At 52.7% G+C, this 24,744-nt stretch overlaps 1 protein-coding gene across 2 annotated transcripts; it reads right to left on the reverse strand.

Annotated features, from left to right (window-relative positions):
- Positions 1-2,371: 2,371 nt before the first annotated feature.
- Positions 2,372-15,465, reverse strand: ABCG4 (ATP binding cassette subfamily G member 4). Of its 2 annotated transcripts, XM_029208326.1 has the most exons (15): positions 15,435-15,465; positions 14,465-14,717; positions 10,113-10,230; positions 9,865-9,997; positions 9,682-9,732; positions 9,330-9,475; positions 8,041-8,164; positions 7,800-7,914; positions 7,463-7,605; positions 6,370-6,468; positions 5,976-6,144; positions 5,780-5,880; positions 4,597-4,755; positions 4,307-4,425; positions 2,372-4,156 (listed from the first exon to the last, which is right to left on the reverse strand). In XM_029208326.1, the coding sequence occupies exons 2-15, from the start codon at positions 14,700-14,702 to the stop codon at positions 3,931-3,933; spliced, it is 1,941 nt and encodes a 646-aa protein (XP_029064159.1). In that variant the 5' UTR covers positions 14,703-14,717; positions 15,435-15,465; the 3' UTR covers positions 2,372-3,930. The 2 variants fall into 2 exon arrangements, with proteins under 2 accessions (XP_029064159.1, XP_029064160.1); XM_029208327.1 differs by lacking the exons at positions 14,465-14,717; positions 15,435-15,465 and adding an exon at positions 11,356-11,410.
- Positions 15,466-24,744: the final 9,279 nt, after the last annotated feature.

A 24,744-nucleotide genomic window follows, 5' to 3' on the forward strand; every position in this document is an offset into this window, starting at 1 on the left:
ATATATATATATACATGTATAACTGAATCGCTCTGCTGTACACCTGAAACATCGTAAATCAACTATACTTCAATTAAAAAATAAAAATAGGGCTTCCCTGGTGACGCAGTGGTTGAGATGCAGGGGACACGGGTTCGTGCCCCGGTCCGGGAGGATCCCACATGCCGCGGAGCGGCTGGGCCCGTGAGCCATGGCCACTGAGCCTGCGCGTCCGGAGCCTGTGCTCCGCAACGGGAGAGGCCACAACAGTGAGAGGCCCGCGTACCGCAAAAATAAATAAATAAAAAATTTTAAAAAGCCAGAGAAGAGAAGGGCATTCCAGGCAGCACGGAAAAGAGCACATTTGATTTTAACAAAGATCTGAACGAGGAGTAGGATGGGGTGCGGGGAGAGGAGGTAGAGTAACGCTGTGAATGTGATCTTAGGGGTGACATTTCAGGCCTGGAGGACTCCTCTAGCTTCACTCCACTTACCTAGCCACGTGAGACTGACAGGCCCCTGGCTGCGTTACTGGACACAGCTCAGAGCAAGACATTCCCCTCCCCCACCCCTCAGCAGGCACGACAGCCATGTAGGTTTTATTAATAACATATAATTTGACTGGCCTCTTGCAGACAGAAGTACTGTGAGTCACACTGTGGGCATGTGCTCTGTCGTCGGACCTCAGGATGGGGCAGCAGGTGCTATAGAGCCACAGCACAGAGAAGTGCTTTGGTCATCTCTGCCCTCCAGCACCTTGCACAGACCCTGTCACAGAAGGCAGCTGCGTTGAAGGAAATGATCTCTGGGTCCAGGAAGTTCGGCATTCAGGGAGAGTGGGCCCATTTCAAAACATGCTTGGATGCCCCCCCTCTGCAGGTTACTGAGACCGGTGGGGGGAGAAATCGCAGGTGGTTCTCCGGGGCAAAGAGCACAGCATCTTGAGAGCTCCCTCAAGTCGCTTCTCCAAGCCTTGGTTTCCTTCTCTGTAAAAGGAGGAAATGATCATACTCATCCTAGTAGCCTCATGGGGTTGCTCCAAGAATCAAAAGAGCTTTCTTCCCCAATATGTGAGCCACTCTACGAATGTTCTCTGTGAGCCACTCTACGAATGTTCTCGGTGCCTGAATGGCCCTTGATGGCTCTGGAATGTCTGTTCATTTCCTTTAGCTCCAAGGGGAACTTACGGATGTGTGAACTTATAAATTTTACTCTTTGGGGAGTATTTTAAATTTCATCTTAAAAGAGAAAGAGTAAAAATGAAGAATCTTAAGAAAGACTATATAGTGGCAGAATTTTGTGCCCTCTGACTTTTAGGAGCCACGTATTGGTATCATTCCAGGGAGAAGGTGGCACCCAGAGTGCCCCCTCAAGCTAGCTAGAATTCCAGGAGCTAGGACTCAGTTGGGACCCACTTCCCATTCCCATGCCCCACTTCCCGCCCCCCGCTCCCACCCCCATAAGAAACAAAGTTAGTCCATCTCCAGGCAAGCACCCATCCAGTCATAGATTGGGGCCTACCCTAGCCCAGGGCATAGCACAAGTAGGGTATCCCAGGCAGCTGGCAGGACTGATGGCAGCCCCTTCCTTTAGTCCCCAAGCTCAGGATCAGGAGGGAAGAGGGAGAGACAAGGTACTGCTTCTTGGGTCATCCTGCCACCAGCCCTCAAGACCTTCTGGACAATTGCCTACTCCAAATCTCAGGCTACCAGAGCCATTTGTAGTCCTGGTGGTTGATGGTTTGGCCATGGGAGTGTGGCTCGGTAGGAAAGAAGCAAGGAAGAAATGAGGAGAGTTGTGCTGAGCCCAGTGGGGTTCCTGCCACTCTCATTCTGGGGCTTAGGTCCCTGGGGCTTTCTGCTTCTCACTGCCTTCACAGCCCCTAACCTCCCCACTCCCCCATAGGCACAACTGGGGAACCAGGGCTCAGTGAGTTCTGAAAAGAGAGTCACATATCACTCAGGCAAGAATGCACCTATGCCGCAGACACAGAGCCCCTGCACGCAGCTTGCAGATCCACCAGTAACAAGCATCATGGGCCAAGGCCAAGGATGAGGAGTCCAGAGGCAGAAGACCTGGTTGTCAGAGCTGGTTCCCACTTCCATTAGCTAAGGGTCCTTGGGCAAGTTACTTAATCCAAGTCTCAGTTCGCTCATCTGCAAAATGGATTGTCGTGAGAGATAATGCAGGGTTGACCTGACGCTCCCTTGAGATAATGAACATAAGCACCTGTAAGACGTGAAGCTTGATACAAATATCCCATAAGATACACATTCACCAGCTTGACTTCCCATCCCCTGCCACAGCCTCCCTGAAGCTCATAGACTTCTTGCCAAGAGCTCTCACAGCCCATGGTACCAGGTGCCAGACCCACACACATTTACACACTGCATACTGTATAAATATAGGTTTTATTAATAATGGGTGAACTCCCACAAATACACCTGGCATCTCTGTGTGATGGGGAGAATCCGTGGCAGGGCAAGGAAGGTAGAGAGGTGTGTGTACAGGACAAAGGGGGGACAAGAGCCCTAGAGGAAGGTGAAATCAGGAGAAGAATGAGCCTGGACCCGCACCCCCAGGAAAGCCAGACATGTTCTAGGTGTGTCTGTCGCTCTGGTGCCGTGGGCATGCTGCTCTGGTGCCCAGGGCCCACCTTGGCTGATAGAAAGCAGGTGGAGAGACGCGGACAAGAGTTTGAATGAGCAGCAAGTGGCCATGGAAGGAGAGGGGGAGTGAGACCGCCAGCCTGACACACAAAAGAAGAGCCATGGGGTGGCAGCGGCCAAGTCCATCTTATGCTCATGCTTGTGCTTGTGTGGGCTCCTGAACTCCAGGGAGCTGGTGCCCTGTGCCACCCCTGGCTTGGGACGGAGGGAGGGAGGGAAGACTGGTGGGTAGACACCTGCAGATCCTGGAGACGCCCCGGGCAGCACCAGCCTCATCCTTAGAATCAAAGCGGAATTCCCGGGAGGAGGTTGACACAGCCCTTCCCACAGCACCCACCGTCACCACCACCATCACTCTTCCTGTGAGCCACAGCGGGACAGCGAGTGTGTGTAGGGCCGAGATTGCCTGTTCGCATATATGTGCCTGTAACTCAGGAGAGGTGAGGGAGCATTGCGGGACCACGCGAGCAGCGAGAAAGGAGGCTTGGGTCTTCTCCCACTCACCCCTGAGAATGAAGTGCATTCTCCAGTTCCAGTGGCAGATGGGAGAGAAACACAGACATTATTGCAGAGGTGCCACAGGCCCAGCCCCCACCAGAGGTGACGGGGTGGAGTCCAGGGGACAGCCCATGGCGCCAGGCCTCTCCAATCCCCAGGACTGGGAGGGATGATCCAGACAGAAAACCCAGCTTCTGTCCCAACAGATTGTCCAAATCAGCCAGGGTCTAGGGGCAGGGAGAGGTGAGGAGGAGGAAGAGACTTCCAGAGTCCATCCCTGCTCCATTCCAACGTCCAAATGGGACATCCAGGGGACCCCACCAGGGCCCAGCCCTGGAACACCAACCTTATAACAGCCCAGTTTACAAACACTTGTGTGGTGGGGACCCCCGGGGGGGCCACTTTGGTCAGTTGTCAGGGGGCCTGGAGAGCCTGGGGCTCCCAGACAGACAACAGAGGAGGGGAGTTGTGGGGGCAGAAGGCGGGTGGCAGCCTCCCCGTGGTCTTTGCATGCAGATGTTGGAAAGAGGAGGGAGGAAGCTACAGACCTACAGACCGCATCAACTTGGGAAGACTCCTGGGCGTGGCGGGGAGGCCTGGCACCCCCAGCCCCAGGGCCACGGCTGGGAGCGCAGTCCAACGGCCAGCCTGTGGAGGATCTGAGAGAGGGGAGGACGGCTGCACCAGCAGCCAGGGCCCAAGTCTACAAGGTTAAAACAGTCCCAAAGGGCCGGGGCCGGGGGCTTCCTGCTGCAGGGGCTGGGGCGCAGGCCAGGGCAAAGCTCTATCTCTCTGACTTGACCCGGTAACGGAGCACAAGGTATGCCAGCAGCCGCAGGGCCAGAAAGAAGATGCCCAAGACCAGGAAGTCCATGTAGAGCTTGGCATCCTCCACATCCAGCGCTCGGAGGATGCTCTGTGGTTCCTGGAAAGGGCAGCGTTCCTCCAAGCAGGTCAGGTCTCCTCGCTCCATGCCATAGATGGTCAGAATCACACCCTCAAAGCCATACCTAGGCAAGCAAGGGCATCAGAGCGGGACACAGAGCACAGGGACCCTGCTCCCTGGGCAAACTGCTAGAGCCCAGGTGCAATCTCTCACGCTTGGGGCCTGGCCTCCTACAGGGAGGGGCAGGGGCAGATGGTGAGGAAGGGGCACTGACCTGACATAGGAGAGGTAGGAGCTCCATTGCAGGTAAGTGGGGATGGTTTTGAAGCTGACAAAGAAACCGGAGAACAAGAGGACAGGGATGGCGGTAACTGGGCCCACAAATGTGGCCACCTGGAGGGGAGGGAAGGCGACCGGGCCATCACAGGGGTGATCAGGACAGACCCAGGACTGGGGTGGCCCCCAGGTTTCCCATAGATCCATCCCATTCCTTAGGCCAGCCCCTGATTCCTTCCACCAGACTCCGTCCCCCCTCTTGGGGGTCGCCACCTACCAGCCCCTCACCTGTAGGGAGTTGGAGGCAGCTCCGATCAGCAGCCCCAAAGACTGGGCCACCAAGGCCGTGGCAGTGGCCAGGGCTGAGAAGAGCAGGAAGCGGCTGGTCTCAGCTGGCTGGCCCGTCATCCAGTACACGATGCTGCAGTACACCACGGGGCACACCACCTGGGGAGTGGGCACAGGGCTGGGCAGAGGCCAAGACCCTCCACTCCACCCAGGCAGAACCTCTAGGACAGCAATTGCTAGAGCATCCGTGCCTGCTCCTGCCTCTGCACTCCTGTTCATGCAGTCGCATGAACTTGACACATCCCCTTCCACCCCGGCTCTAAGAACCTCATTCATCCTCCAGTCTCACCTCTTCCATCAGGCCCGCTCGGACCCGTTCAGGCACGGTGACTTCTCTGAAGGTCCTTCCCATCTGGACCAGCATATTCCTTATATTGTTAATTAATTAACTGTATATATGAGAGGGTTTTGTTCCCCTGGATGCCATCAACTCCTGGAGGACAGGGACCGAGCCTACCACGTACAGTAGGGCAAGTTCTTCCCTGCACAAGGCGCCCAACCAAGAGGCAACCAGAGGTGGAGCCCCAGCTGAGCTCTTCTCACCCTAGCACAGTGCAGCCTCCACCCTGAGGAAGGGACACGTTTTCTAACTTGCTTAAAGGTGCCCTACGGATTATTGGTGGCCCTGGTGCTTGGTACAGGGCAGTGGAAGTACTTTACATGTATTAACTCATTTCCTTCTCATAAACAATCGCGAGGTAGATACTATCATCATTCCATTTTATAGATGAGACACTAAAGCAAAGAGTGATTAGGTGACTTGCCCAAAGTCTCACAGCTAACGAGGAGCAGTACGGCTCCAGAGCCCACGCTATTCTCTACTGCCTCGAATAAGATTCACAGAGTCATTTGTAGGGCTGTTATTTTCATCATTTTCTGTTTGTCCTCTCTTATTCTCACCGGAACATAAGTTCCACAAGGTCAGGACTACTTCCATCATGTTTGTTGCTATATCCCTAGTGCCTGGCATGGAGCCTGGTGCATGGTAGGTGCTCACCACCTGTTGCTAAGTGAGAAGAAGTCAAGGAAAGGATGGCAGGTAACAAGGTTAAGGGAGGCAAGCAAGCAAGGATGGAAGGAGCAAGACAGGAGGGAGGCAGTGGCGGGGGAGGAAGAGGCTCACCTGGAAGGGCACATCGGCCATGGTCTTGGCCAGGTAATACGCTTTGAGGCTGTACCAGTAGTTGAGATGCTCCCTCATGAAGACGGCCATCTCTAAGGGGACTGAGGACACAGGCCGATTAGGAACAGCTGTCCAGCACCCTGGCCTTACCCCGTGCCTCCCACTCCCATCCCACGCCCAGGGCAGCTCGGCTCACAGGTGAGCACAGTTGGCATCAGGGCGGCAAACATGAGGAAGAGCATGGAGAAGAAGAGGCAGCCCGTGTTGTTGAAGACCTTGCTGGCATCGTCACCGATGTGCAGGTAGAGGAGACCAATAAGCACGCCGATCACCACATGGGACATAAACCGCAGGTGGGTCAGGACCTGTGTGAGGGGTGATGACGAGGAGTGGGGACGGATCACAGGCTAGGGATGGGCAGGTCACACTTGGGTAGGAATGTGGGTGTGCCCTCACAAGCACAGAGACCCACGGGGGCATTAGGGGGAGCTGTTGGGGGAGGGGCCCCATCACCATCCCAGCTGCTGGGATCCTACACCCCACAAGGCCAGGCTTATGCCAGCCTCCCCTCCCCCAACTTGATGTCTCACCGTGTCCCTGAGGATGGACAAGAAGGTCCTCTTGAAGAGGATGCAGAACTGTGTGAGGGTGCTGGTGGCAAATGTGTGGCTTTCAATGGGATCCACTTCCTGGAGAGAGGAAACTGGATCAGGTGAGCCTACCCTACCCCCCACCACGCACCCAGCTCAGCTGGTGGGAAAACCCCTGAGCCCGTCCCTGGAGCAAGGGTCCTCCAGAATTCTCCACCATTGAGTTGGGTACCTGGAAGCTGGCCTTAGCGGTGTGAATCAGAGTGGGACTCAGAGAGAGACACAAAGAGGGAGAAAAAACTTGGGAGGGAGGAGATAGAAAGGAGTTAAGGACACCCATGGGGGCTACTAATAGATCAGTCACTTCTCTTTATTTATTTTATTCATTTATTTATTTTTTTGGCCGCACTGCGCAGCTTACTGGCCGACCAGGGATCGAACCCACACCCTCAGCAGTGAAATCACAGAGTCCTAACCACTGGACCACCAGGGAATTCCCCAGTCACTGCTCTTTAATCCATTGGAAACATTTACCCTAAGGGTATAATACCTTTATGCCACCAGTTTCACAATATTATTAACAATGATAATAATGATGACAACAGCAACAATAACCCTCCCAGTCTTCCAGGGTTATAGTATCTCATTTAAGGAAAAGAGCTGGCATGGAATGAACACCAACTGTACCAGCTACGGGGCGAAGAGCTTTGTGTGATGATCTAATCAGTCCTCCCAATAACCCTGTGAAATGAGTATCATCACCTCCAAGTTAGTGATGATAGTAAACCACACTGGTCACGAGGCCAGAGACAGCTTCAGTCTTGCTTACCAGGTGGCACTAAGGACAACGTGCTACAGATGCTCAGTAAGAATTTGTTGAACAAATAAATGAATGAGAAAGTCGAAGCTCAGAGGGGTTAAGTAATGTGCCCAAAGTCACACAGCTAATAGCAGGTCTATTCCAAGTCCTGGGTTCTTTCTAAGTACCCAGTGGTTGTGATGCCTCTGGGGCATGTCCTCTTTGGCAGGGCCATGTCCAAGGTCCTCTCTCTCCTCCCCCACTCTGCACTCTGCCCTCTCCACCCCTACTCACCGGAGGGCAAGGGGGACAGGGGGCAGGGACCTCATTCTTCTCAGGGCTGCTCTTCTTCTCTGCCATGGCACAGAGCCCATTCTGCACAGCCCTGAACAGCAGGGGATTCAGGTCTCCGTACTCGCCAGAGGCCACCTCGATGACTGGGGGACACAGAGGGGTGTGCTCAGCTAAGATCTATCCTTGCTTCCCAAGGGCAAGCCAGCCCTTCCTAGGGTGTGCGCGGAAGGCAGGCGACAGTGAGATCTCTGCCCCCGGGAGGCCCAAATGCATGATCTGAACCCCCAGGTTTGGCCCGCCACCATAACCCAGCCCCTACCAACAGGCCCCCACTCACTGAAGTCAGCTGGGTTGTGGTAGGTGGGGCAGTGCAGGCCGAGCCCCTTCAGATAGGGGATCAGGTTGGTGACCACGCCCTTGAAGATGCACTGACCCTGGCTCAGGATGTAGAGCTGAGGCGGAAAGAGAAGGACGAGGAAAACACCACGAGCGGGTCAGGCAGGTCCCACGACACCTCTACTGACCCCTTCCCTCTCCCTATCGCAGGCCGGTCACCTTTGAGTCCTAGAGACCCTCACCTTGTCAAGCATCTCAAAGAGCTTGGCACTGGGCTGGTGGATGGTACAGATGATAGTACGGCCCCCCTGGGCCAGAGACTTCATGAGGGACACCACTTGGAAACAGGAAGCGCTGTCCAGACCACTGTCCGGAGAGAGGCCACCAGGGGGCGGGGTGAGGTGGGCAGAGACAAGGGAAGGGACTGTTCGGGTGGGGCAGCTGCTATGAGGGCGAGGGAGCTGGCAGGAAGGGGGTCACCCTGGCCATCGCTTTATCCCATCCACACTGTACGATTCAGGCATTTGGAGGTACCAAGAAGCCCAGAGTACTGTCAGGTGTAACAAGCTATTATTAAGCACCTGTTGAATGCCAGGCACTGGGATTACAAAGATGAATAAATAAGGCATAGACTCTGGCTGGGAGGGAGAGAGAGAGAAATGCACAGATCATTTGAGATAATGTGCACCATGCTGTAGAAACATGGGGTGAAGTGGGGGGGGAGGATTCAGCTCTGTTGTACAAAGGTGTTGGAGGGTAGTCAGAAAAGGTTCCTGAGTGAGTCTGGCAGAAGAAAGAGCTAAGCCAGGTGAGGGAGGGAGGAAGGGCAGGTGCGGTGGCGAAGGGCATTCCAGGCAGAAGACACAGCATGTGCAAAGCTCAGAGGCATGAAACACATGGCTGGACTAAGAGAATTATAAGTGATTCAGTATTATTAGAGCATGAAATACAAGACAGTGTGAAGCAAGACGTGAGGCCAGAGAAATAGGTTCAGACCAGGACCTTGTAAGTCCTCTGACTTCATTCTGAGGGCAAATGGGAATCACTGCATATTTTTAAGCAGGGGAGTGAGTATTGCCAGACTTTTCTTTTAGAAAGTTCACTCTGGTTGCAGTTTGGAAGAAGGATGGGCTGGGAGAGACTGGAGATGAGGAGATAGGAGTCTATGGCAGAAATGCAGGCAAGAGTTGATGGTGTCCTGAATTTAAGCACTGGCACTAAGAATGGGGGTGGGGTGAATCTGAGAGATGGAAAAAGAACGTAGAAAAAGCAGGACTTGGCGATTGATTGGCTGTGGGGGAGAGAAGGAGCAGGCGAGGCGACATCTGTCAAGGAGGACATCGGGATTTCTGCTAGGGTGAAGGATGGGGCTGCTATGGCAACAGGACTGGCAGGGGTGGAGCCCTTCTCCGGTCCCAGGAGGCTGCAAACACATGCTCTTGTCTCCAGCAGTGGAGCAGATGCAGCCTCTAGCCCTGGCTCTGGGCTGAGGGGAGGAGGCATCCTGGTGGGAGAGGAGTGGGAGAGATACCTGGTGGGCTCATCAAAGAACATGACAGGTGGGTTGTTGACCAACTCCAGGGCGATGGCCAGGCGCTTCCTCTGCCCTCCGGAGAGTAGGGCTGTCCTCGTGTGGGAGCAGGACATCAGGCCCAGTGCTGTCAGGATCTCTGTCACCTGGCCCGGCCGCCCACCCACCCCAGGTCAGCTTCAGAGTCTCTGCTTCCCCCAGCACCACCCCAATTTAAGTAAGCATCTCCCTGAAGCGTGATGTCCCAGCCTTGGCCGCCCCTCTCCTACCACCCAACTCGGGGGCCCCAGAACTCAGCAGCACTGAAAAGGGCAGCTGTCCCATCCCCCTCCCCCCACCCTCCCCCACTCACCAGCTCCTTCTTCACCTCCTGCTTCTCACTTAGCTTCAGGTTAGCAGAGACCTGGGGCCCAGAGAGAAGGCGGATCAGATATGTGTGGGAGGGGGCGCAGGCTTGACCCCTTAGCCAATGGGAAGGATGGGGACAGCAGATAAAGGGAGAACTAGGAGGAGGGGCTGGCCACCCTGCTCTCACCATCATGGCTTCCAACACTGTGAGGTGTGGCAGCAGCATGTCGTCCTGCATGATGTAACAGGACATCTTTCGGAAGGTCCTCAGTTCCCTCGGCCTCCCGTTGACCAGGATCTGCCCCTTCATTCCAGACTCCCTGAAGGAACGTTGGTTGGGGATGGGGCTCAGCGTCACTTCAGAACAACTTCTGTGCTCCCCAGGGGACCCCTCTGCCTGGTCCTGCCCCCACTCTACCCCAGCCTTGTCCTCACCTGTATCCTGCCAAGATGTTCATGAACGTGGACTTGCCAGCCCCTGAGGGGCCCATGATGCCAATCAGCTCCCGGCGGCAGAATTTACCTGATAGGCACTTAAGGAGAGTCTTATAACCTGCAGTGAGGGAGGGAGGAACTTTTGATCAGGGCTACAGTGAACAGAGACACCCCAAACTCTTAGGAGCCATGGCTGTCAGTGAAATAGGCAGTCCCTACTCACCGTGAATTGGTTAGGATGGAGGAGAGACCCTCAGAGCCCCAACAATAACCTATACCCTCTCATCCCGTCCCCCTAGAAACGACCACCACTAATGTCAAAGTACCCAAGGTGACAATGTTCTTCTTTTTTTTTTTTTTTTTAATTAATTAATTTATTTATTTTGGGCTGCATTGGGTCTTCGTTGCTGCGCACGGGCTTTCTGTAGTTGCGGCGAGCGGGGGGCTACTCTTCGTTGCAGCGCGCAGGCTTCTCATTGCGATGGCTTCTCTTGTTGCGGAGCACAAACTCTAGGTACGCGGGCTTCAGTAGTTGTGGTTCACGGGCTCTAGAGCGCAGGCTCAGTAGTTGTGGCGCACAGGCTTAGTTGCTCCGCGGCATGTGGGATCCTCCCGGACCAGGGCTTGAACCCTTGTCCCCTGCACTGGCAGGCGGATTCTTAACCATTGTGCCACCAGGGAAGCCCGGCAGTGCTCTTCTGAAGGTCGTGGGAAAACCCCCACATCTGACGGATGGGCGTGGAGAGGAGATCAAAGTTACAGTAGACTCTACTCTTCTGCAAACACAGCGGCCACTCGCTCATCCCCTCCAGGAAGGCTTTCCCAACGATCCAGCCTGAGCTGGCTGGCTGTCCTCTGCGCTCCCACAGCACTTCTCATATGTCAACACGTTTGTTACTTCATGTGCCTGCCCCTCATTCCCCTCCTCCAGCCTCTTAGTCAGTGAGCTCCTTGGGGGAAGGGTCTGTGTCTTTCTCATCTTTGTAACCTTAGCAGACTGGCTGGCACATACTAGATGCTCAGTAAGTGTTGGTCCTATGAGTGTGTGTTCTCAGAGCCTTGGCCTCATTCTAAAAAGCCTTCTTCGGGGTGCTCTCTCTGCCCACCAGGCTTGTCTCTGCAGACCCTAACATGGCCCAGTAAAGTCTCACCGTTCATTCACTCACTGGGAGGCAGCATATGCATTAAGAGAACCAGTTTGGAGTCGGGTGGATCTACGTTCAAATTCTGGCTCCACACTTACCAGCTGTGTGACCTTGGGCAAGTTGCTTAACCTCTCTGAGCTCCAGGTCCCTCATCTGTAAAATGAGGATGATAGTACCCATCTCATAGGGTTGCTATAAGGATTCAATGAGATAATATATGTAAAGCATATGACACAGTGCTTGGCACATAGAGCCCATTAAAAACTAGTGACATTTTATAATTAATCCCATTTGGCAAGCGCTTATTGATATATACTACATTCCAAGCTCTGTACCAGACAGTGCACCAAAAGAATGAGGAAGACATAGTTCCTGCACTCAAGATGGTGATAGTCTAGGTTAAAAAGATGGACAAGAAACCATCTATGGATCTGAAGAAAGATAAAATAAGGGTTATAAGAGAAGTACAAATCATGTGCAATGAGAATGCAGAAAATGGAATTGATGAGGGTAGAAGGGCAAGGGGAAAATCAGGAATGGCTTCATGGAAGAGGTGGCATTTGAGCTAAGTCTTGAAGGATGAACAGCATTTCAAAATGGAAAAGGAAGGCAGAGGCTCTCCAGGCTTTGGGAGGAAAAGCTCTGCTATACAACAGCATATATGTAATACAATCCAGGGAACAAAGGGCAGAGACTCCATGGAGTCAACTGGTGAGACAAGTGGGTGGAGAGGAATGAAGCCAAGGAGGCTGGCCTTGCCTGCTGTGCTTGCAGACCTGCCTCAGTGAGGCGGAAACACCAATCCCCTACCAGGTACTTTGCTCACTACCACCCTCCTCCCACCCGTACGGAGCCCAATTCCCTCTCCATTCTACCTCCTTAGCAGAGGCAGTGAAGGGATGTGATCTTTCACGCTCCCTCCACAGAACCCAGCCGGCCCTCTGGACATATCCGGTCAGACAGGGGATCAGCTGCTGCCCACTCTGGGATCCTGATCACACCAACTGCCCGTATGGTGCTTTCCAGTTTACAAAGCTCATTGCCTCAGTCACCGCTGTAGCAACATGGATGAGGCAGCTGGGGCCCAGAGACATCCAGTGACTTACCCAAGGTCACACACACAGCAAGTTCTTTACTGGGAGAGGGGAAATCATGGATTCCGACCCTCTGCCTCATTCATCATCACCGTCAATTAGAAAGACGTGTGGTTGTGCATGCCAGTGTATGCCTTTCAGAGCTACTCACAGGAAGCAATTTCTTTTGCAGGGGAAGAAATTGACAGTGATGACCCCTCCCTTCATTTAATCCCCACCAAGCACTCGATTGAACACTATTGCCGAAGTCAAATATCACCCTATGCTTGCCTTTCACAAAGCATCTTCACAGCTAACATCTCAGCTGAGCCGCACAACAAGCCTGTGTGGTGGGTGTTCTTATCATCCCTGTTTACAGATGAGGAAAGTAAGGCCAAGAGAGGGTAAGCAGCCTGCCCAAAGTCACACAGCTTACAAGTGGCTAGGAACCCATGTCTTGGGGCTCCTGCTGGACCACAACTGCTCAGCATGGGAGGGGCCTGCCATGCCTTCAGGATGGAGACCCACCACAGTTCTAGGTCTGCCTCAGTCAGTAACTCTCTTCACAGTTTTATGAAGTCAATCCTTCAGGGCCTCCATTTCCTCATCTATAAAATAAGGATAGTATATCTCCTCCCAAGGACATAATAAGGTTACTATGAATAATAAGTAAGATAATTAATAATAATTAATAGAAAAGGGTTTTAAAAATCAAGAAATGTCCTTTGTAATTAGGAGAGGTGAGTGACAAATCCTTACGTGGGGAAGACAGAAATCTCCCTCTCTCCACGCCCCTTGCTCTTTTTCCTCTCTGCCTACCTCTGATTGCCTTCTGTCCTCCAGAGAAGGGGACAGGGATTCAAGTGAAAAGAGAAGGCAGAAAGGGCAGGACAGAGGGCAGAGAAAGGGGCAAGGGATGGACGAGACGGCAAAATGGCCAGTAAAGCGGAATGGGGCTGGCAAGGACAAAGCAGGGAAGGACCTGGTCAGGGGTGCCCATTTGTTGTGGCCGGTGGCTTGAAGCAAGAGAGCTGGCCCATCTAGACACATTTCTTTTGTATCTTCATTTCTCCTTAAAACCGTGAGGGCTATGGGAAAATAACAGCTCCCTCCTCACTGGGCCGGGAGGCTGCTTTGGGTCAAGGTGCCGAGCACGGAGCCCGGATGCCTCAGTTTCCAGTGGTTCAAGCCCTGTGACCTTTTGGTCCCTCGTGGGAGTGAGGGTAGGGAGTGCAGAGGGAGCTCAGGCTCAGCCCTGCTCTGAAGCACCCCAAATATTTCTTAAATCTCAGAGAACAATGTCCCAGCTCCACCTCTGATCCACACCCAGGCTCTGGGGAAAACCCCAGCTTCCCTATTCCCAGCTCAACCTGCCCAGGGCAGGGAGGATGGGGTGGGGGGCAAAAGCTGCAAGGGATGCAGGAGATGCTTAGGGTTCAAAGGAACTCAGAGCCCCAGCCAGACCTTACCCCGCTGTCCTAACGGGAGAAACAAGGAGGAGATGGGAATGCTTAACAGGGAAGTTAAGAGAGAGAAAGGAACGCTGCATGGAGAGCTGGAAAACCTGGCTTCTGGTCCCAAGTCTGCCACTTATTAGCTGTGTGACATTGGTCAAGTTACTCAACTTCTCTGGGTCTCAGTTTCCTTATTACTAACACATGGATGTCATCTATCCTGTCAAGCCTTCACCTTCCATGTCTCGGAGGACTTTGGCAAGAACGAAGTAAGAAGACAGGAATGAGAACATCTTTTAAAATTAGCAGAGCTCTGTAGGTCCAAGGATTTTTGCTAACCACTGAGGACAACCCCTGCAGCACAGCCCCTGCTTTCTCATATCAGCCCTCAGAGGCAGGAGCTCTACCTGAAACAACAAAGGAAAACTCCTCATGGACCAGAGGTGATAGTGTCAACTTGGAAGAGGAAATAACCAATTGAATCTAGTGTCCCATGGTGCTTACAGGTGTAGGGGGAGTGCAGACCCCCGGCACCTCAGCTGTGTGCACAGTGAATGAGGTGCATAGATTTTAGTGGACCCACTCCTGCCGGATTTGCAGAAGAGGGGACATCCAGGCCTCATGCTCCCAAAGGGGCAACCCATGGGGGCTCACAACTCCCCATCAGGCTGCTCCCTTACCCCGTTTGCGCCAGCAGGGTCCCTCCCTCACGGAATAGGACAGCTCCACAAACTCGATGTCCACCGCTGAGCGCTTGGGTAGGTGGGAGAAGCGCTGGGCTTCGGTGATGTGGTTCTCCACCTTCTTCAGGTGTGTGGTCAGCACAGGGGGCTCCGCCCCATCCTCCAGAGCCACGGCCATGGCCACAGCCCCAGGTCCTAGTCCACAGCCCACGGCCTCCAGCGCCTTCTCCGCCATCACGCCGCCGCCGGCCTGCAGGGAGAGGGCCTGCTCAGTTTGGGGCAGACCCCGATCCCTGGCTCAGAGCTCCTTTGCTTTCTAATGTGCCCTCGCCCCCACTCCCCACCTCCTTCTCAGGGTAGACCAGCTACTGGGAGCAGCCCACATCCCACCGCCAGAGCATCTGCCCTCCCCCAACCACCACTCCCCGCGCAGCAACGATCAGTCCCGACCTCTCCTCGGTCCCGGGCAGCCCCAGCCCTAGCCTGGCCCCAGCTAGGCCCCTCGAAGCCCGCACCCGCTCCCTCCTCCCCACGGAGGCTCTAATCTCCTTACCCCGCAGGCCAGCAGCCCCAGGGGACTGGATGGGGGGGTGGGTGGGAAGGGGCGGCTGGCGGAGACTGCAGGCTAGGAGGTCAGGGTAGCAGGGTGAGCACAGGGTGGACCAGGAGAAGGCGGAGGAAGAGGAGGCTCTGGGCTTCCCGCTGCGTTCCCTCCCCATCCCTGGGCTAGACGCCCTGGCTAGCCCCTCCCGCCTGCGCCCCTCGGTCCGCGCGCCCTGGGCTCTCCCCAGAGATGGGCGCACCACCGGGACTCAAAATCCCCACTGCCAACTAAGCCCCCCATGGCGGGCTCATCCCCCTCCCATCTTCCGCAAGCCTGGTCACCTTGAGGTGCCCCCGGGCCGGTGCGGAGCCGAGATGCTTAGCGCTGCCGCGGGCGGAGGATGGAGACTCCAGGCCCTCTTACCTGCCTCCGGCTGCGGCACCGGCGTCCCGGCTCCCGGTCCCGGCGGCCGGGCCGGGCCGGGGCCGGGCCGGGGCGGGCGACAGGGGAGGGCTCGGGCCTCAGGTCTGAAGAGAGATGACAGGGTTGGGGAGGGGCGACAGGGGCGCGCCCCTACTCAGCTTGGCCGCGCACACCTGGTTCCCTGAGCCCGATCCTCGGTGCCTTGTCCTCCCGAACCCGCCGGGCGACTGCTCTCCTCCAAGCTGCTGCTCGCCCTTCCCGCTGTTCTTAAAGAGCCCGCGCCGCCCCGCAACCCGCGGGGGGCGAGGACGGCGAAGGGGAGCGACGCGTCGGCGACGTGGGGTGCCGCAGCGAGTGCAGTTGTGGACCCGGGACTGGGGAATTGGTAGCGAAGGGCCGACTTGGTGGCACTGAGGAAGGGAGAGCTGAAGTCACTCAGTGGGGACACGTCCCTGGATTACAGACTATACAACGGTGGTGGCGGAGGGGGAGGGGAATTGGGGGTGCAGATTCTGTCACTCTCAAGGGATTGTGGAGCTGTCAGCCTGTCTGCACCACCACCACCCCCATTAATTTCCCTCAGTTCTGGCCCTTGAGCTCAGGCATCCCCTGGGAATCCCCAAACTAGATAAAAATGCTTTGAAAGCAAGAATCTTGGGACATCCTCCCTCCCCCCGCCCCCTCCCCCCGCCCCCTCCCCCGCCTACCCTTTCCCTCTCTAAGGGCGAGGAGACTAGTTAAAGAGAGACAGAGCGTGGCTGCTTTGGGAGAGCTTGCAGGCAGCTCCAAGGTTAAACTGGTACCCAGAGCTCAGCCTGCTCCAACTGTAGAAATGTTTATGCTCCCAGGCAAATTCAGGCCTTTAAGACAGTCATTGCCTGATGCTGGAGGCACATGTGTGCCAGGGCGTGCACAGGGCTCACAGAACACTGTCTTTGGCGTCTTCTCACATACGTGTGCATTCTCTCCCTCACCCGACAAGCCTTCAAAAGGAAGTGCCCAGAGCACTCTCGGGGTTTTCCCCTGCTCCGCGCCTTCCTCAGGCAACTCCTCTTGGCCCCCGCCTGCCCCCGCCCCAGTCTTCAAGGGGTAAGTAGGTTAACCAGCAGAGACACGTGACCTGAGCTTTTAAATTCCCACCTGTCCCACAGCAGAGACGGATGGGAGGGGCGGCTGCTGGTACTGCTGCTGTGGCTGAGGCCTCTCCTTGCTGCAGCAGAGGAGAGGTTACTAGCAGTCAAACCTCTCCCCCGCTGGTCCCCCCCTCTGCCAGCCTCTCTGAAGCCTGGAGGCTGGCGGCCCCTGCAGGACGTCTCCAGGCCCCACCCTGTGACTTAGAGTTTCATACAGCCCTCTCTACCTTCCCCTGACCCCATGCGCCACATCACCACTGTTCCTCAGGAACCCCCATTCTCCAAGTTAACCCCCAGTGCTCTACTGTAGATTCCCCCCCAACAGTTGCATTGTCTCATTTAATCCTCACAATATCCCTATGAGGCTGGTGTTACAACCTCTCTTTACAGATAAAGAAACTGAGGCATAGTGCGGTTAAGCCATGTGTCAAGAGGACACATTTAGTTGGTAACAGAACACGGCTTAAACCCTAAAGTCCTCTCTGCTATGAAGCCTCTGGGAACCCTATTCCCAAATGGACTGTCTCCCTCCACTTCCTAGACAGGCTCTTCATTCTCTCAAGATAACTCCATAGCTTAATGACACTCCCCCCCCCATTCCCTGGCATACAACTTTCCAATTTTCAGGAAAATTTCCTCCCCTCCCTTAGAAATGCTCTGTCCCCATTCCTCAGGACAGCCTTCCCTATCTTCAGAGACCAACATTTCCAAGTCTTCTGCCAGTTTTCCACCCTGTGCGGTTCATACCCCCTGCCCCAGAGCAGTAGTCCTCAGCCTTGCTTGAGAGTTAGCATCACTTGGGGACTTTCAAAAAGATGTTTAGGGCTTCCCTGGTGGCGCAGTGGTTGAGAGTCCGCCTGCCGATGCAGGGGACACGGGTTCATGCCCCGGTCTGGGAAGATCCCACATGCCGCGGAGCGGCTAGGCCCATGAGCCATGGCCGCTGGGCCTGCGCGTCGGGGGCCTGTGCTCCGCAACGGGAGAGGCCACAACAGTGAGAGGCCCGTATACCGCAAAAAAAAAAAAAAAAAAAAAAAAAAAAGATGTTTAGATAACACTCCAAAGCAGTTCATGCTGACCTCTAAGGTAGAATCCAGGCATTAGTATTTTAAGATGCTCTCCAACTGATCCCACTGAGTGGGCAAAGTTGAGAACCACTGCCCTGATGAACCTTCCATTCCCTGGGTTAGAACACCTGTCATGCAGCCACTAAAAGTCTTTCTCTTCCCTGAAACAGGCCTCCCCATTCTCTAGGACACAGGACACCCTCTCCCCATTTTGTGAACACATCTTCCATGTCCTGAATTTGCAGTTGGAAGATTTGCATTCTACCCTTTGTGCTTTTACTAGTTTTGTACTCAAGCAAATTTCTCCACCTCTCCGAGTCTCATCCATGTCATGGGGATGATAAAAAAATCCTACCTATCTGCCTCTCAGAAGAAAAGGTTCTTATGAGACTCAAGCGTTCAAGTGCTTAGCAATAGACGGTGATTGTTAATGCTCAAGAACAGGTCATACACCCTTACTCTCCAGGTCAGACTTACCGTGGTTCAAGGTCATTTCTTTTCCTGCAGAAGAATCTCCCATTTCCTTGGCAAAGGAGGGGAAACTACATTTGCTGAATACCTGCTACGTGCTAGGCTCTCAGCATAGAGATATGATCTCTGAAGAAAGAGCTAGGTCTGTCTCGTTCTCCCCTGAATTCCCAGAACTTGTGCACAGGAAACCCACTGTATAGCCACGTATTGACTAAACAGTCTAACCAGTCCTCACAACAAATTTATGAGGCCAGTATTATCCTCCCATATTTCAGATAAGGAAACTGAAGCTCAGAAATGTTAAGTACAAGTATGAGGTCACACAGCTCATGTCGTGGATCCAGGGATCCAAAACCTAGACTACACATTCTAAACGATGACTTGATCTACTATGTCCAACTTCCTCATTCCCTAATAGTGTCACCTTCCCATTTTATGAAGCAGATCCATCTCCACTCCCCTGAACAGGCTTCTTCCCATTCTAGGATATAAAAGTTTTCCAACTTTCTAGAGGTCCACTAGGAGAGACCCTTCCCATTCTGGGAGATACCCCCAACTCCTTCCACATACCTTCCAAGACAGAACTTTGATTCCGTAGAATGCACACCTCTAACTCCTGGAAGAGACCTTGTAACTCGAGAGAAGTACTTCTCAAGCTTAGCACACATGAGTATCCCCTGGAGGGCTCCTTACAACACAGATCACGAGGCCCCCTTCCCAGAGTTTCTGAGTCAGTATCTGGGATAGAGCCAGAGAATTTGCATCTCTAATAAGTCCCCAGGTTATGCTGATATTGCTAATCTGGGGGCACGCTTTGATTTCTCATCCTCCGAACGAATTTCCAATCTCCTACCATGGTCTTTCCCTCAACGCCCAAAATGGATCCTCCTCCCCTTTCCTCAAATAGACCTCCTCCATTCCCTGCAATTGATCCTCTCCTATGTCTAGGATCCTCCCCAATTCCCATCCCAGAGCCTCCCCTCCCACCGCCAAGCCAGCCTCCATCCAGGACAGGTGCCCTAGACCCGGATAGGTTAAGTGTTGGTGATAACTGGCTTGTGAGGAGCAAGGCAGAAGCAGAAAATTCCTGTCTCAGCTTAGTGCTGGGAGCTAATCTAGCAGACACAGGGTGCTCTGGGCAGGGATTTGTGGGAGAAGCAGTTGGTAAGGAGCTTTATGGACTTATGGGGAAAGGGGGATAGCAAGATCCTATGGGAGCTGGAAAGGAATTGGATTGTGGACTTTGGAACCGACCCAGTTCTGCTTTCACCACCCCAGGTTTCTGGTCCACCCCGACAGTCTCCCTCTCTCTCTCTCTCTCTCATCTTTGGATAGAATGATTTTCAAGTGTATTTGTCAGTGGAAGGACCCTCTGCTGGCCACTTGGGGAAATGCAGCCCAGGCCTGGGAGAGAGTGGCAGATAAAGAGGGAGGCTGCCGGAGACAGTCAGTAAAGATGGGTATAGGCCCCTGAGTCCGGGCAGTGGAGGGGTACCTACTAGGCAGAGTCCCGGCTGTTGCCTTTTAAAAAAAAATCCTTATTGTTAAAAAATATGAGAATATAACATATATAACAAAATCAAGCAATACTGAAGTATATTTTTAAAATGTGATATTTATCTCTCCATTTCTTACCTGTGACGTAGTTCCATTTCCTTTTCTTTAAATTTTTTAAAATAAGTTTTTTTTTTTTTTTTTTTGGCTGCATTGGGTCTTCGTTGCTGCGAGCGGGCTTTCTCTAGCTGCGGCGAGCGGGGGCTATTCTTCGTGGCGGTGTGCGGGCTTCTCATGGCGGTGGCTTCTCTTGTTGCAGAGCACAGGCTCTAGGTGCACGGGCTTCAGTAGTTGTGGCACGTGGGCTCAGTAGTTGTGGCTCGCGGGCTCTAGAGCGCAGGCTCAGTAGTTGTGACGCACGGGCTTAGTTGCTCTGCGGCATGTGGTATCTTCCCGGACCAGGGCTCGAACCCGTTTCCCCTGCATCGGCAGGCGGACTCTCAACCACTGCGCCACCAGGGAAGCCCCATTTCCTTTTGATAAGAAGAAAATGAGGGGTTCTTCAAAGCTGCCAAAGTTCTTTGCCCGAGTCACTGTCTCTTTTTCCTTGAGAACTCACACACCTTCTGCCTCCCAGTCTCAGCTTGCCATCTTCCTTCCCCTAGAACTTGAACTCCCACCACACCCCTTTGTACCCTTTGCATGGAACCAGCCTGAGACCAGCCTGTTTGCCCAGCTTTTCTCTGGGACTTGTTCCCCTGCTCCAAACACAAGGCCAACTCCCCTGGAGGGTGGGGAGAAAGGCCACTGCTGGTAGGTGTTCAAAATGCCTTATTTCCCTTGATCTCCGCTATTCCAATGCCCCTATCTCTACTCAGCAGCCTACTTCTTGTGAACATACTTGGCACTCCAACTAGCTCCATTTTATTTATTTATTTATTTATAAATTTATTTATTTATCTATTTATTTTTGGCTGTGTTGGGTCTTCGTTGCTGTGCACGGGCTTTCTCTAGTTGTGGCGAGTGGGCGCTACTCCTCGTGGCGGTGCGCAAGCTTCTCATTGTCGTGGCTTCTCTTGTTGCAGAGCACGGGCTCCAGGCGCGGTAGCTTCAGTAGTTGTGGCACGTGGGCTCAGTAGTTGTGGCCTGCGGGCTCCAGAGCTCAGGCTCAGTAGTTGTGGCACACGGGCCCAGCTGCTCCACGGCATGTGGGATCTTCCCGGGCCAAGGCTCGAACCCGTGTCCCCTGCACTGGCAGGCAGGTTCCTAATCACTGCACCACCAGGGAAGCCCTAACTAGCTCCATTTTAAAATGTCCCTTTTCAAAACAAAAAAACAAACAAACAAGTTGAAAAATGGGCAGAAGACCTAAATAGACATTTCTCCAAAGAAGACATACAGATGGCCAATAGGCACACAAAAAGATGTTCAGCATTGCTAATTATTAGAGAAATGCAAGTCAAAACTACAATGAGGTACCACCTCACGCTGGTCAAAATGGCCATCATTAAAAAGTCTACAAATAACGGGACTCCCCTGGTGGTCCAGTTGCTAAGGCTCTGCCTTCCCAATGCAGGGGGCCCGGGTACCATCCCTGGTCGGGGAACTAGATCCCACAACTAAAGTTCCCGTATGCCGCAACTAAGACCCGGCACAGCCAAATAAATAAATAAACAAAATTTTTAAAAATCTACAAAAAAATTTATCTGGAGAGGGTATGGAGAAAAGAGATCCCTCCTAGACTGTTGCTGGGAATGTAAATTGGTATAGTCACTATGGAAAACAGTATGGAGGTTCCTCAAAAAACTAAAAATGGAGTTGCTATATGATCAAGAAATCCCACTCCTGGGCATATGTCCAAACAAAACTATAATTCAAAAAGATAGGACTTCCCTGGTGGCGCAGTGGTTAAGAATCTGCCTGCCAATGCAGGGGACACAGGCTCGAGCCCTGGCCCGGGAAGATCCCACATGCCGCAGAGCAACTAAGCCCGTGTGTCACAACTACTGAGCCCACGTGCTGCAACTGCTGAAGCCTGCACACCTAGAGCCCCTGCTTCGCAACAAGAGAAGCCACTGCAATGAGAAGCCTGCGCACTGCAACGAAGAGTAGCCCCTGCTCACCGCAACTAGAGAAAGCCCACGTGCAGCTATGAAGACCCAGTGCAGCCAAAAATAAATAAAATTAAAAAGAAAAGATACATGCACTCCTATGTTCATAGCAGCACTATTCACAATAGTCAAGACATGGAAACAACCTAAATGTCCATCAACAGATGAATGGATAAAGAAGATGTGGTACATATATACAGTGGAATACTACTTAACCATAAAAAAGAATGAAATAATGCCATTTGCAGCAACACGGCTGGACCTAGAGATTATCATATTAAGTGAAGTAAGTCAAAAAGAGAAAGACAAATTCCATATGCTATCACTTATATGTGGAATCTAAAATATGACACAAATGAACCTACTTATGAAACAGAAACAGACTCACAGACATGGAGAGCAGATCTGTGGTTGCCAAGGGGGAGGGAGGGTGGTGGAGAGATGGACTGGGAGTTTGGGGTTGGCAGATGCAAACTATTATATATAGAATGGATAAACAACAAGGTCCTACTGTATAGCGCAGGGAACTATATTCAATATCCTGTGATAAACCATATGGAAAAGAATATTAAAAAGAACGTATATATATAACTGAATCTCTTTGCTGTACAGCAGAAATTAACACTACATTGTAAGTCAACTATACTTCAACAGGGCTTCCCTGGTAGCACAGTGGCTAAGAATCCGCCTGCCAATGCAGGGGACATGCGTTCGAGTCCTGGTCCGGGAAGATCCCACATGCCGCGGAGCAACTAAGCCCGTGCGCCACAACTACTGAGCCTGCACTCTAGAGCCCTCGAGCCACAACTACTAAAGCCCGTGTGCCACAACTATTGAAGCCCACGTGCGTAGAGCCTGTGCTCCGCAACAAGAGAAGCCACCACAATGAGAAGCCTGCGCACCGAAACGAAGAGTAGCCCACACTCGCCGCAACTAGAGAAAGCCCGCACGCAGCAATGAAGACCCAACGCAGCCAAAATAAATAAATTAATTATAAAAGAAACTATACTTCAATTAAAAAAATACTTTAAAAATGTCCTTTTCTGACCGCCTTTCCCTCCTGCCCTCTGATCTTCAGAGGCTCACTGTATTTGATTCTAACTAGTCTCCTAGGGCCTCCCTGCCCAGTTTTGAACTCACGATCCTTCTCTGGCTGCTCTAATTACCCCTGCTCCTTGACCCTAGGCAATTCATGTCCAAGCAGACAAGCCATGGCCAAGGATCAACCCAGTGGTCTGTCTTCTGCTTTTGCTCCAGGGGTGCTGGTATCTGCTACATAAAAGTGTCTGGTTGTGTTGAAGTTGCCACTGCCTGATCTTGGCCTTCCGCCTCTGCTGAGTTGTTAGGTGATCTATCTCACTCCTATATCTATAAATGGCATTTCTAAAACTTGACAGTTGTTATAAATCTCCTTAATCCAACAAATTAATCCCTACTCTATCAAGGAAATAGAGACTGTCAGGCATGAAATCCCTCACACCTTACACCTCCTACAAACTAAATTCACATCCCCTCCCATCCTGCCTTCCCTCTACTCGAAGGGATGTCTCCATTACTTTCCAAGCTTTGTCTATCTACTTGTCCTCCATATTCCTTGCTCAGTCAAGAAATTCAAGCTATTTAGCATGCTATGAAAAGTTTTCACAATCTCCCCCTACCTTCCCTCTCAGCCTCAAACCCCTCTGCTACTGTACATGAAATGGGTATGCTCCTCATTCGCAAAGTGCACCGTGGGATTCCCGATCTTGAGCAAATTCATTCATTCATTGGGAGCCTATATTTACTAGGTCACAATCTCACAGAGATGACTTGATTCCCCATGACTATTCTTCCCTCTTCTCATCTTGGAGAATCATTTCTCTTTTCTACCCACTCAGCTCTTCTGTGCTCTTGTGTGAGGTTATGGACTTGCCCTGATTAAGAAAAATGAAGCATCAGCTTCCACACTCCTGGGCCACCTGCCCTCTCTTCCTACCGCCACCCCTACCGCCACCTACCGAGGAAGACAGGGATCTCCTTAATCTTCAGGCACCATGATGTCTGCCTCTAGATGAAATTTTAAGGCAATCAAATTAGTACTGGCACCCTCCTCCCTCCAGGGATCTGCTGTCACCCACCCCCAGCCTCTATATTCTTCCAGAGGCCTCTGGCTGCTTGGACGCAATAACCCCTTTCTCCGGTCCGGTGCTTTCTAACGCACGCACACAGAGCCCAGGATCCCCTCCTCCTGGAGAACTGGAATCACATGGTAGCAGGTCAAAATGTCCTCTGCACTCCCCATGGTCCAGACCGAGCAATGGGATTTGGTGTGGGCGTCACTGGTATGACCGGTAGGGAAGGCCCTTTTCACGGGGTGCTGGCCTGATCCTGAAGGCACTGCTCAGCCGAGGAATGAATGGCATCAGTGATGCTGGAGAAATCCCTCACGGGGCAGCCCCAGCCACTGCTTAGAGCGCCAGCAAACCAAGGGCACCCAAAAAATGAAGGACCAGAATTTGATAGTTTATAAATATATATTTTGAAAGCATAATCATGTACTTACTTGTAGTTGCTTCCGGGTTTAATATTTTCATTTTGAATTATACACGGAGAATGGGGCACCACAGTTTTATCAGGGTTCAAAGCCTTTAGGCTTCATCTCGCCTTGACTGGGAGAAAGGCCTCTAATGACTTGCCCTTGGGGTCTGCCTCTGGCCCTGTTCTATTCAACCTTTTAACCTACCACTTGGAGACAGTTGTCCACCGAGTCTCACAGGCCAAAATGTAATGAGGATAAACACGAGGGCTTGCTGTTGGGTCCAAGATAACCACTGCAAACATCTAAAGTGAAGAAGCACAGCTTGGGCAATAACAAAACATGTAAAGGCTTAGGGGCTTCAGAGGGCAGCGGCTTCATACTAAACTGAGAGCGTGGTGTAACCACCAAAACTAGAGGCCCCAAGGACACGGGGGTGGAGAGGGGACTCCAACCTACACGACACAGGTTTAGAAGAAACTGAGGGTGCTTAGCCCGAAGAAGCCTCCGCTGTCTTCA

The sequence above is a fragment of the Monodon monoceros genome, unplaced genomic scaffold, assembly GCF_005190385.1.
Source record: "Monodon monoceros isolate NGI ecotype Baffin Bay Population unplaced genomic scaffold, NGI_Narwhal_1 Super_Scaffold_7, whole genome shotgun sequence".
Classification (NCBI taxonomy): Eukaryota; Metazoa; Chordata; class Mammalia; order Artiodactyla; family Monodontidae; genus Monodon; species Monodon monoceros.

Excerpts from the sequence above, each read along its gene's own strand:
- ABCG4 (XM_029208326.1), bottom strand. The coding sequence starts at position 14,702 with ATGGCGGAGAAGGCGCTGGAGGCCGTGGGCTGTGGACTAGGACCTGGG. Across the intron at positions 7,915-8,040 it reads TCTTTGAGATGCTTGACAAG|CTCTACATCCTGAGCCAGGG; the intron begins GTGAGGGTCTCT and ends TTTCCGCCTCAG. Across the intron at positions 6,469-7,462 it reads CCTGTCCCCCTTGCCCTCCG|GAAGTGGATCCCATTGAAAG; the intron begins GTGAGTAGGGGT and ends TCCTCTCTCCAG.